We start from the raw sequence: 14,253 nt of genomic DNA on the forward strand, positions 1-14,253 counted from the left end.
ACATATGCTGGATAAGTTGGCGGTTCATTCCGCTGTGGAGACCCCTGATTAATAAAGGGACTAAGTCAAACACTATACATAATCTGTTAAGTTTGCAAGTGTGTGGAATAATAACAAAACACAAGTGAATCCCTATACCGAACCTTGAAATAGATACTTTTGCTGTAGGATAAAATGCTTCACTCAGCATTTGAATTGCTACCATCAGGACGCAGGTTTAGAATATGGAAGCATATGAGTAGCATAATTCAATTCAAAATGTAATATGCAAAATGGCAATGCAATATGTTAAATGGCAATGTATTTCTGTATTTGAATTTGCATTTTCCAAGACATATGAGCAATGTTTGGTGCAGAATGAAAATGAAAATTAAATTACATTGTTTGCATTTCTCATTTCAAACACTGTTTTAATATGTAAATTGTATCCACATTTTAAAGCTTTATAAGTAGCAAAATTAAATTGAAAATGCTATACACAAACTGAATTTGATGTGAATAAAGTAAAAGCAGAAACTGTAGCAAAATGATCATTTAAATGTTATTTGTCCTAAATGCATTTTCACTCGCGTCTAGGAAATGCAGGATTACATTTTCAGCATAACAGCATGGGATGTGTGTAGCAAAATTAATTTTGAAATGTAATACACAAAACGATAATGCAGTATGTAAATGGCAGTGTATTTCTGTATTTCAGTTAGCATTTTCCAAAACATATGTGCAATGTTTGCTGCAGAATGAAAATGAAAATGAGAAAAACATAATGCATTTTCATTTAACACATCGCGACGAATGAAAGCCGATTTGAAATTGAAAATGCATTCTGGCCTGGCCACGCCCACAGACGGCCACCGTTGCTGCAAGGCAGGTTTTAGGTTATGTCGTCACAGCTGCATCGAGGACAATTTGGGACATTTGGCAGCATAAACATGGCGAAGTCTGTTCCTCAGCGGCTTCGTGAAGCTGCACGAGCCCTCGAGCGTGAACTGGGAAATACTTTAGAAAAGAAATCACCTCCTAGCTCAGGAAACTTGGCCTTAGGTTTGATTTTCGCGCATGCAGTTTTAGGGATCATCTGCAAATTATAAGAATTATCAAATCATCAACAGAACCAAAACGCACAGTAACGCAAAGTAGAAAAAAATTCAGGAGATTCCAATAAATGGTTAGAGGCCAGACTGATTTAATACAGGTAGCAAAGCTACTATACCTCTAACTATATGGTACATACAATGCAGAAATAGGCAATAGCTCTTGTCATAAGCATACAGTACACATCAGCTAAAGCCCCTTTAGGTTCTGTCGATGTAATTTGCAGATGATCCCTAAAACTGCGTGCGCGAATATCACACCTTAAGCCAAGTTTACTGAGCTAGGAGGTGATTGGCTTTCTAAAGTATTTCCCAGTTCACGCTCGAGGGCTCGTGCAGCTTCACGAAGCCGCTGAGGAACAGACTTCGCCATGTTTATGCTGCCAAATGTCCTCGATGCAGCTGTGACGACATAACCTAAAACCTGCCTTGCAGCAACGGTGGCCGTCTGTGGGCGTGGCCAGGCCAGAATGCATTTTCAATTTCAAATCGGCTTTCATTCGTCGCGATGTGTTAAATGAAAATGCATTATGTTTTTCTCATTTTCATTTTCATTCTGCAGCAAACATTGCACATATGTTTTGGAAAATGCTAACTGAAATACAGAAATACACTGCCATTTACATACTGCATTATCGTTTTGTGTATTACATTTCAAAATTAATTTTGCTACACACATCCCATGCTGTTATGCTGAAAATGTAATCCTGCATTTCCTAGACGCGAGTGAAAATGCATTTAGGACAAATAACATTTAAATGATCATTTTGCTACAGTTTCTGCTTTTACTTTATTCACATCAAATTCAGTTTGTGTATAGCATTTTCAATTTAATTTTGCTACTTATAAAGCTTTAAAATGTGGATACAATTTACATATTAAAACAGTGTTTGAAATGAGAAATGCAAACAATGTAATTTAATTTTCATTTTCATTCTGCACCAAACATTGCTCATATGTCTTGGAAAATGCAAATTCAAATACAGAAATACATTGCCATTTAACATATTGCATTGCCATTTTGCATATTACATTTTGAATTGAATTATGCTACTCATATGCTTCCATATTAGAATTCCTAAAGCACGAAGAAATGCCTATAAAAAGTCATTTATCCCAATGGCAGTTCTAAACCGGATCAATGTTTGTAGTGAATGAGGTGGTTACCAAGTATGATTTGCAGTATTGTGCATGGGGCTAATTTGGTTTTTAAACTTTTAACTTATGTTGTTGTGTTGATAAGTGTTATTGTGTCGTTGTTGTATGTTTGTAATTGTTGTCCTAAATCCAGTGTTGAAGAAAAATGTCCTTTCTGTGTCAAGCAGAACGGACAATAAAGTTTAAACTAAACTAAACTAAACTAATTGCCTTAGGTGTTCATAAATGAAAAATAAACGGAAATATTTATTCTGCTTCTACCGAGCCCCAATTTTGAGAGGAGGTTTGAGCTGAAAATAGCACATTCACCCTCCAACTCATTCTCCATCACTTCCTGTTCCTGAGACCCTGTTGAATTAGTAATGGCACAGATTAATTAACTGCGCTGTCATTAGGAAGACAAATACCGCAGTCTGTCTCCTCTGCCTACTTCTCCTCCTTTATCTCCGTCCATTCAGGATCTCTGGAAGAGCTGAGATTTTGAGAAGAATTATTATTTAACCCAAAGTGCACATGCAGTCTAGATTAGTACAATTAATTTGTAATCCTTTTATGTTTTGCCCAATTTCTGTTTAACGGAGAGCAGATTTTTTCAGCATGTTTTTAAACATAATAGTTTTAATAACTCATTTCTAATAACTGATTTCTTTTATCTTTTATCTACTTTTATCTAACCCTATCAGTACATAATATTTGCAACCCGGGCTCATTGTGGAAACGAAGCCCCGCGGACGTTTCTGCGGACCGCGATTTACGTCCCGGGAGGTACGTATTTGAGCGGTTTTTGTTTTCGCGGATCCGCGAGAGGCCGCTGTGCGCGCTTTTTCGCGTCTCGGGCACCTCTCGGGAGCGTGTGCCGTTTGCGCCCACGCCGTTGTCTCGCGAAAAGCCGCCAGATCGGCCGACTCGGCCGCCCTCCTCTTCCTCCTTCTTCTCCTCCTTCCCTAAACCCGAGCGACGGTTCGCAAAAGCCGTCCAGAAAAAAAAAAGCAAAAGTCTTCGTCTTCGACCGCGTTTTCGGATCCCGCCGCGTTCTCGCCCTTATTTTTCGGATTCCGTTTTTCGTCTTACCTGATTTCCGGAACCGCTGTTCCCCGGACTCGATCCCGGTTGTCGTCCCCGCGGTCGGCTCCTCCTCCGGGGCCTCCGCTCCGCCGACGCAACGCTGTGAGCTAAGCGGACAAACTGGTTGTATCGGGAAAGCCCTCCACTCGGAGGCGAGCCGTCGGCCGGCGAGCGCGAAGAGGAGGGGCGGAGCGGCGCCACACCGCCCCGCAGCGTTCGCTCGAAAAAAACTAAACGCGGCCTTACGTACCTCCGGCCACGTAAATCGCGGTCTCCAGAAACGTCCGCGGGGCTACATTTCCAGAATGAGCTTGGGTTGAATATTTGACTAGATATTTTTCAAGACATTTCTATACAGCTTAAAGTGACATTTAAAGGCTTAACTATAGGTCAAAATTAGGGTAAATAGGCAAATTATTGTACAGTGGTTTGTTCTGTTGACAATCCAAAAAAAATATTGCTTAAGGGAGCTAATAATATTGACCTTAAAATGGGTTTTAAAAATCAAAAACTCCTTTTATTCTAGCCAAAATAAAACAACTCAGACTTTCTCCAGAAGAAAAAACATTATAAGAAATACTGTGAAAAATTCCTTAATCTGTTAAACATCACTTGAGAAATATTTACGTACCTAAGGTTATGTATTTTGCTTTCTCCAGAAGTGCAGACCTGGGTACTTATCCGCAATGAGCCTGGGTTGGAAACAGCACAATTCTTGAGGTGTTTTTTTGTGCACAACTTAGTTGTTTTATGTTCAATCCACTTAAATTAGCAAACACTATTAAGTTCGCTTAATCCCTTCATGTTGTCCCAACACAAATCGATTGTGAGGAACCCTGCATTTTTTATTATTTTGGGTGATTGTGTTAAAATGTACAAATGAGATCTTACAAATTAATTATCCTCTAAATCTAAAGGTTACGAATTGCCATGTGAGATTACATCACTATTCTCTTTCTCCACCCAGAAGAAGATATCTTTCTCAGATCGATGAATTAATGTTCATTTTGGTGAGCTGTATCCCCCATAGCATGCTGTGATTTATGAGTCTCTCAGCAGCTCTTCTCTCTCTGATTTCACATATACTCTCCTGAGCCCATTTTCAGCCACGGGGGCATCAGCATGACCTATTCATTTTAATAGAGGGTCATTGAAAGACCTATAAGAGGGAAAAAAAAGACGCAAATGGACTAAAAAGATGGATTGAGAATGAACAATCCAGATCTTTTTACCTCGTCTTTCTTTTTCTTCTTCAGCTTCAATTGTGTGTCATTATCATCCCTCAGTCGATATCCAGTTCCACGTTCCTCTTTCATTTTGAAAACTTCAGTCTCTCTGAATTGTCAGACTATTTTCCCACTCTCGATCCTTTTATTTCAAGCTTTCCTCGACTCTTTCTTCAGGTCTTGTGTTTGGTGACAGCCTGAAATTGCTTTCTTTCTCTCGTCTGTTTCTCCTCTGATCATCAACCGTTGGTTGATGTGGACGATACACACAATTTCCTTTGTTGCTTTCAGAATCTCTGACTGGCATATCAACAACCCAGGCTCTTTCTGAAAACATGCCACTGTATACAATTCTGGAGAGCGCCAAATACAACCCAGGCTCTTTCTGAAAACATACCACTGTATACAATACTGGAGAGCGCCAAATACAACCCAGGCTCTTTCTGAAAACATACCACTGTATACAATACTGGAGAGTGCCAAATACAACCCAGGCTCTTTCTGAAAACATACCACTGTATACAATACTGGAGAGCGCCAAATACAACCCAGGCTCTTTCTGAAAACATACCACTGTATACAATACTGGAGAGCGCCAAATACAACCCAGGCTCTTTCTGAAAACATACCACTGTATACAATACTGGAGAGCGCCAAATACAACCCAGGCTCTTTCTGAAAACATACCATTGTATACAATTCTGGAGAGCGCCAAATACAACCCAGGCTCTTTCTGAAAACGTACCACTGTATACAATACTGGAGAGCGACAAAAACAACCCAGACTTATTCTGAAAACGTACCACTGTATACAGTTCTGGAGAGTGCCAAATACAACCCAGGCTCTTTCTGAAAACATACCACTGTATTCAATACTGGAGAGCGCCAAATACAACCCAGGCTCTTTCTGAAAACGTACCACTGTATACAATTCTGGAGAGTGTCAAATACAACCCAGGTTCTTCTGAAAACGTACCATTGTATACAATTCTGGAGAGCGCCAAATACAACCCAGGCTCTTTCTGAAAACGTACCACTGTATACAATACTGGAGAGCGACAAAAACAACCCAGACTTATTCTGAAAACGTACCACTGTATACAGTTCTGGAGAGTGCCAAATACAACCCAGGCTCTTTCTGAAAACATACCGATGTATACAATACTGGAGAGCGCCAAATACAACCCAGACTCATTCTGTAAACGTACCACTGTATACAATACTGGAGAGCGCCAAATACAACCCAGGCTCTTTCTGAAAATGTACCACTGTATACAATACTGGAGAGCGACAAAAACAACCCAGACTTATTCTGAAAACGTACCACTGTATACAGTTCTGGAGAGTGCCAAATACAACCCAGGCTCTTTCTGAAAACATACCGATGTATACAATACTGGAGAGCGCCAAATACAACCCAGACTCATTCTGTAAACGTACCACTGTATACAATACTGGAGAGCGCCAAATACAACCCAGGCTCATTCTGAAAGCGTACCACTGTATACAATACTGGAGAGCGCCAAATACAACCCAGGCTCTTTCTGAAAACGTACCACTGTATACAATTCTGGAGAGTGCCAAATACAACCCAGGCTCTTTCTGAAAACGTACCACTGTATACAATACTGGAGAGTGCCAAATACAACCCAGGCTCATTCTGAAAATGTACCACTGTATTTAATACTGGAGAGCGCCAAATACAACCCAGGCTCATTCTGAAAACGTACCACTGTATACAATTCTGGAGAGCGCCAAATACAACCCAGGCTCATTCTGAAAACGTACCACTGTATACAATACTGGAGAGCGCCAAATACAACCCAGGCTCATTCTGAAAACGTACCACTGTATACAATTCTGGAGAGCGCCAAATACAACCCAGACTCATTCTGAAAACGTACCACTGTATACAATACTGGAGAGCACCAAATACAACCCAGGCTCATTCTGAAAACGTACCACTGTATACAATTCTGGAGAGCGCCAAATACAACCCAGGCTCATTCTGAAAACATACCACTGTATACAATACTGGAGAGCGCCAAATACAACCCAGGCTCATTCGGAAAACTTTTACTGTATACAGTTCTGGAGAGTGCCAAATACAACCCAGGCTCTTTCTGAAAACATACCACTGAATACAATACTGGAGAGCGCCAAATACAACCCAGACTCATTCTGAAAACGTACCACTGTATACAATACTGGAGAGCGCCAAATACAACCCAGACTCATTCTGAAAACGTACCACTGTATACAATACTGGAGAGCGCCAAATACAACCCAGGCTCTTTCTGAAAACGTACCACTGTATAAAATTCTTGAGAGCGCCAAATACAACCCAGGCTCATTCTGAAAACGTAGTTCTGTGGACATTTCTGGAGACCATGAAATATGTCCTGAGAGGTACGTATTTTTGCAGTTTTTGTTTTCGCGAATCTGCGAGAAGCCGCTGTGTGCACTTTTTCATATCTCAAAATTCTCTTGAGATTGCCGTTCGTGCCCACTGTTCTCACGTAAACACACCAGAGCCTGCTGTCAACTGACAGTCTGTCTGACTGTCTGAATGACTGACTGGCTGGCTGACCAATTGATTGACCCATCCTCCTCCTTCCCTAAACCCAACCCATTTTATCGATTGACCCACCCATTCACTTACTTCCCTAAATCCAAGCAACGGTTTGCAAAAGCCATCCAGAAAAAGTAAAGCCCTCATATTTACTGCGTTTTCGGATTTTACCACATTCTCACCGTTATTCACTTGTTCATTTTATTTTTTGGATTTTGTTTTTGTCTGGAACCGGACTCATTGTCGTGGTCACCTCCTCTCTGCGTCTCAAGTTTGCAGACGTACATGACATGCTGACTGGACAAACTGGTTGCAGCGGGAAAGCCCTCCACACGGAGGTAAGTGGTCAGCTAGTAAACGCGAAAAGGAACGGCATCATACCGCCCCGTAGCGTTCGCTTAAAAAAAGTTTAATGCATCCATACGTACCTCCGGCTACATAATTCGCAGTCTCCAGAAACATCCACGGGACTACATTTACAAAATGAGCCTGTGTTGGCCAAATATGTCCCAGGAGCTATGTTATTTTTGCAGTTTTTGTTTACACAAATCCACCAGAGGCCACTGTGTACGCTTTTTTCAAATTTCTCTTGCGAATGCCATTCGTGCCTGCTATTATTGTGTAAATCCACCAGAGGCCGATGTCAACTGATTGACCAATCGACTGACCCACCCTCCTCCTTCCCTAAACCCAACCAATAGTGTTTTCAAAAGTATCAATTGACCACCGCCCACCCACATCCCAAAACCCAACCGATAGTGTTTTTAAAAAGCAATCCAGAAAAACCCTGTTGGCGCAACCAGCTGTGCTCTGCCTCTCAAGTCTGCCAACGTACATGTCAAGCTACGAGACAATCTGGTAACAGCAGGAAAGCCGTCCATACAGAGGAAATCAGTCAGCTGCTAAGCGCAAAAAAAAAAATGTTATACCGCCCTATAGCAATAATTTTAAAGACGAAATGCAGCCATACGTAGCTCTGGCTACATAATTAACAATCTCCAGAAATGTCTATAGGGCTACGTTTTCAGAATGAGCCTGTGTTGTTGTTTTTCTAGCACCTTTCTGGATTTTTAATGCGTCAGGATCATTGTTGGAAGGACAGAAAGCTTTTGGATTTCATCTAAAATATACATTTTTTTGTGTGTTCTGGCAGCCTGATCTCAGGAGGAAACGTAAGTATTTTACTTTTTGTCAGTTTTGTGGCAAATTCGAAATAATTCGTACAAGATGAGTCGTACGAAAATGTACGAGTTTAAAAAGGAGGCATGGCACCCAACCCCACCCCTAAACCCAACCGTCACTGGGTAATGAGCAAATCGAACTAAATTGTACAAATTAGATTGTATGAATTTATACGAATAAGCCACTAAATCAAAAAGTTACGAATTGCCGTGAGATTGCGTCGGTTCTAGAGATAAACAAAGGTGTAAACTTTTTCACATAAAAAAGTGAAAACTTACATAAAAGTGAGAGATTTTAACAGAATTTCCATTTTTGGGTGAACTATCACTTTAAAATGTATTGTTAATATTTCCCAAATTTACATCCAAAAGACTCAAGTTCATGCATTAGTGTATGTGTGTGTATGTGTGTGTAGCTACAGATGTTTCTAGAATGTCAAAAGACGTAGTTTTATAAGACTAGAAGAAACAATATTAGAGATAAGAAAAGAAACACAAAGAGATTTAAAATACACAGCCGCATGGATTTTTTAGATCTGTTCATTCAATACGCGGTGTGTTTTTCACACTCTGGAGTGGCGTATTGTAGGCTGAGCTTGTATATGTGGATTTTTGTGACTCCTTTGATGTGATTTTCTACTGATCTTCAGTAAAGCTTTAGACAGCTAAAGGTAGGGATACTTTGATTACTCAGACACGTGCGTAGCATCCCAAGTAACTAAACTACAAATCTACTACTACACTCATTTTTGAACATCTTTAGTGTGAGATGAGTAAATCCCAACAGAATACAAATACTGTATACTGTGTAATGACATGGGTATGACCTTGTAACCTAATTACAATGTTGTGGTGGTTTGTGAGGACATGCCTTTTGTCCTCTTAATTCATAATGGTTTAAAAGCATACTTTAAAGGACTTTTCACATTCAAAATGTGCCACAGTTTTCCTATGAGGGTTGGATTTAGGGTTAGGGGTAAGCTGAAGCCATGTATACAAGTGTGTAAACTGGTTTTGGTGGTTTATGAGGACATGTTCATGACCTGCGCATTACAATTTCAAGATAGCTTATGAGGACATGCTTTGTGTCCTTGTAATTCAAAACTGTTAACTGGGTCTTATCATATTCAAAATTTGCCAGCGGTTTCCTGTGAGGGTTGCGTTTAGGGGTAGGGGTAGGCCAAAGTCATATATGAAATAATTTTTTACAATATAAAATCAGACTCCCTAGTGTTTCGCAATTCCACGATCACTGAATACAATGCAAAATCAACAAAAAGCCTTAATTTAAATGCAAATTAATCACAAAAATGTAAATAATCTAATAAAACATCCAAATCTAAATTATTTAATCAAATTATATTTATTTCAGTTTGCAATTACTTGTTTTACATGACTTGCAGAGGTTGGTGGTGGGTGTCGCGGACGAAGTTGAGTATTGAAAAACTAGCAACCCAGGCTCATTGTGGAAACGTAGTCCCGTGGACGTTTCTGGAGACCGCGGAATACGTCCCAGCGGGTACGTACGGCTGCAGTTTTTGTTTTCGCGAATCTGCGAGAGGCCGCTGTTGCGCGCTTTTTCACACCTCAGACGCCTCTCCGCGCCCGCCCTGTTCTCGCGTGAACCCACCGGAGGCCGCTGTCCGACTGACCGGATGACTGACTGCGCGACCGGCCAATCGGCCGATCGACCCTCCTCCTTCCCTGAACCCAACCAATTTTACCGCTTCACCCGCCCGCCCGCCCGCTTCCCTAAACCCGAGCGACAGTTTACAAAAGCCGTCCAAAAAAATAAAAGCCCCTATTTTTTTTTTCTTCTGCGTTTTCAGATTTTACCGCGTTCTCACCCTGTCACGAAACTTGTTCACTTAATTTTTGGGATTCTGTTTTCGTCTTACCTGATTGCTGGAACCGCTCTTCCCCGTACTCGAGGTCGACTCCTCTCCGCATCTCGAGCCTGCCAACGTAATAGGTGAGCTGAGTGGACAAACGGGTTTCAGAGGGGAAGCGCGAAAGGGAACGTCGTCACACCGGCCTGCAGCGTTCGATTGAAAAAAATAAACGCGGCCGTACGTACCCCCTGGGACGTATTCCGCTGTCTCCAGAAACGTTCGCGGGACTTCGTTTTCAGAATGAGCTTGGGTTGAAAACTAGAGTGTCTGGTAAATACATTATGCCTATGGAGTGTCTCTTTAAACCATATGTATATGCAAGTCTGTACTTGTGTACTGATTTTAGTGGTTTATGAGGTCTCAAATTTGTATAATGACATGGGTATGACTTATTACAATGGCACCGTGGTTTATGAGGGCATGCCTTGTGTCCCTGTAATTCAAAACTGTTAAAAGTCATACCTAACGGGATCTTTTCACATTCAAAAATTGCCACAGGTTTCCTGTGAGTGTTTGATTTAGGGGTAGGAAAGGCCAAGACCATATGACGTGCGTTTTTTACAATATAAAATACATTGTACCTATGTAGTGTCCCTGCAAACCATGTATATACGTCTGTGTGTGTAGTGGTTTTAGTGGTTTAGGAGGTGAAAAATTTGTATAATGACATGGGTATGACTTATTACAATGGCACAGTGGTTTATGAGGGCATGCCTTGTGTCCTCGTAATTTAGAACTGTTAAAAGTCATACCTAACAGGGTCTTTTCACTTTTGAAATTTGTCACAGGTTTCCTGTGAGGGTTGTGCTTAGTGTTAGGGGTAGGCCAAGGCCATATAATAAGTATTTTTTACAATATAAAATATTTATGTCTATGTAGTGTCCCTGTAAACCATGTATGTTTGATTTAGGGGTAGGAAAGGCCAAGACCATATGACGTGCGTTTTTTACAATATAAAATACATTGTACCTATGTAGTGTCCCTGCAAACCATGTATATGCGTTTGTGTGTGTACTGGTTTTGGTGGTTTATGAGCACATGGTTATGACCTAGGTATCACATTATCATTGTCAATTACTCAACATTCAAAACAGTTAAAACACAGTCTTTACACATTTAAAATTTTCACAGGTTTCCTCTGAGGGTTGTGTCTATAGGTAGGCCAAGGCCATATAATAAGTGTTTATTTACAATATCAAATACATTATGTCTATGGAGTGTCCCTGTAAGTCATGTATACAAGTGTGTGTGCGTATGTATACTGGTTTTAGTGGTTTATGGGGTTGCAAATTTGTATAATGACATGGGTATGATCTGTTACAATGGCAAACTTGTTTATAAGGATATACATTGTGTCCTTGTAATTCAAAACTGTCAAATATCATATTTTACAGGGTCGTTTCACATGCAAAATTTGCTACAGGTTTCCTGTGAAGGTTGGGTTAGGGGTAGGCCAAAGCCATATAAAAACCATTTATTTACAGAGTGTCCCTGTAAATCATGTATACAAGTGTGTGTGTATGTGTACTGGCTTTTGTGGTTTATGAAGTAGCAAATCTGTATAATGGCATGAGAATGACCTATAGCATTGTCAATGGGGTTTATAAGGACATGTATTGTGTCCTTGTAATTCAAGCATACCACACCATACTTAACAGGATCTTTTTTACATTCAAATGTTGCCACATGTTTCCTGTTAGGGATGGGTTTAGGGTTAGGGTTAGGCCAAGGCCGTATAATAAGTGTTATATTCACAGTATCAAATACATTACGCCTATTGAGAGTCCTCATAAACCATCAAAACCAATGTGTGTGTGTGTGTTTGTATAAATGAATACAGTACCTGTGACAGTAGTGGAGCAGGTGTGGTTATGAATAAGGCCCAGCTCTTCAAACATCATCCCCGACTCAATAATGTGAAGCCTCTGGCCAGCTCTGGATACCTCCAGCTTTCCCTCTGTCAACACACACACACACACTTGTCATCCGCAGTCCTCAAGGTTGCAGGAAGTGACAGGTGTTGAGCGGCAGTGTGACTGTCACACAGACAGATGATCTGACCCGTCACAGATTAGACACGGAGATGCTCAGAGCCCAAAACGATCACAAAAACGGCCCCTCCTTCTCACAAATCTGGCTCCGTACAGCTCACACACAGGTATTGATGAATGTTTTAACGGGCGATTATAGATCCCTCACCTATTCTCCATCTAAATTGGGTGTTTAGACACGTACCGATGCTTGAAAACTCATTTCACCTCGCATAACCAGCGGGAATCTTTTTCTCGCTCTGTCTTCCCAGAAGCAGATCAGTCTCGCACTTCTTTTTTTTTCTACCTGCCTGGTCCTGCAAACACTATGGGAGGTGCATACTAATTAATGTCTCTCAGTCTGAGAGAGGAACAGATTAAACAACTGCCTTAAGTCCACTTGTGATTTTAGTCAAGGTGCATTGAAACAACAGCCACATTTTTTTTTTTTTGGCTAGTAATTTATTTATTACTCAGATATGTAGCTTACCTGAGTAAACCCTCTTTGAACATTCATATTTTTAACAGTTTCTCAGTGACTATAAACCATATACACTTACCGGCCACTTTATTAGGTACACCTTTCTAGTAACAGGTTGGACCCCCTTTTGCCTTCAGAACTGCCTTAATCCTTTGTGGCATAGATTCAACAAGATACTGGAAATATTGCTCAGAGATTTTGCTCCATATTGACGTGATAGCATCACACAGTTGCTGCAGATTTATCGGCTGCACATCCATGATGTGAATCTCCCGTTCCACCACATCCCAAAGGTGCTCTATTGGATTGAGCTCTGGTGACTGTGGAGGCCATTTGAGTACAGTGAACTCATTGTCATGTTCAAGAAACCAGTCTGAGATGATTCGTGCTTTATGACATGGTGCGTTATCCTGCTGGAAGTAGCCATATGAAGATGGGTACACTGTGGTCATAAAGGGGTGGACATGGTCAGCAGCAATACTCAGGTAGGCTGTGGCGTTGACACGATTCGTAATTGGTACTAATGGGCCCAAAGTGTGTTAAGAAAATATTCCCCACACCATTACACCACCACCAGCAGCCTGAACCTCTGATATAAGGCAGGACGGATCCATGCTTTCATGTTGTTGATGACAAATTCTGACCCGACCATCCGAATGTCGCAGCAAAAAATAATACTCATCAGCAACGTTTCTCCAATCTTCTATTGTCCAGTTTTGGTGAGCCTGTGTGAATTGTACCCTCAGTTTCCTGTTCTTAGCTGACAGGAGTGGCACCTGCAGCGTTCTTCTGCTGCTGTAGCCCGTCCGCCTCAAGTTTGGACGTGTTGTGTGTTCAGAGATGCTCTTCTACAGACCTCAGTTGTAACGGGTGTTTTTTTGAGTTACTGTTGCCTTTCTATCAGCTGGAACCAGTCTGGCCATTCTCCTCTGACCTCCGGCATCAACAAGGCATTTGCGCCCACAGAACTCCTAGAGATGGTTGTGCGTGAATTTTGTTATAACTAATTGTAATAAAGTTCACAGCCCTTTGGCCGCCGGGAAAAAGGAGCCGTAGAACCGTAGGAGTTTTTAACTGATTTATTAATAACAGTGTCTAAACCAAAACAAGTGGACGGCAGCCCCTCACGGAGACTGCCGTCAAACTGAAAGCAAAAGTAAAATATGTCCGGGCCCGGTCCTCTCTCAGCTTCCTCTGCCATCGTTCCTCCTTTTATCGTCCAGAGCTCCTTTCGTGGGATCCGAGGCAGGTGCGCACCGCAGGTGTATCCACTTACGCGGTGGCCTCACTCTGTTCCCACGGCTCTCGGCCACGCCCCCTCGCCACATACCCCCATCTCCCATCACAGGCCGGGGGCATAAACTGGTAAAAGTGGGAAAGTCTTCCATATGGAGGTAATTGGTCAGCTGGTAGCGTGAAAGAAACAGCTCCATAACGCCCGTTCCGTTCATTTTAAAGTCGAAACGCAACCATACGTACTTCTGGCTACATAATTAGCGATCTCCAGAAATGTATATAGGGCTACGTTTTCAGAATGAGCCTGTGTTGTATTTTTGG

The 14,253-nt window shown here is 41.5% G+C and overlaps 1 protein-coding gene across 1 annotated transcript in view; it reads right to left on the minus strand.

Moving 5' to 3' along the window:
* Positions 1–14,253, minus strand: part of prkg1l (protein kinase cGMP-dependent 1, like) — a 54,664-nt gene that overhangs the window by 29,576 nt on the left and 10,835 nt on the right. The window contains exon 5 of the mRNA XM_087265448.2: positions 12,029–12,142. Coding sequence (XP_087121574.1) covers positions 12,029–12,142 — 114 coding nt within the window. The remainder of the gene's footprint in view (positions 1–12,028; positions 12,143–14,253) is intronic.

Source organism: Danio rerio, chromosome 8, assembly GCF_052040795.2.
Source record: "Danio rerio strain M-AB ecotype USA chromosome 8, GRCz13ab, whole genome shotgun sequence".
Lineage (NCBI taxonomy): Eukaryota > Metazoa > Chordata > Actinopteri > Cypriniformes > Danionidae > Danio > Danio rerio.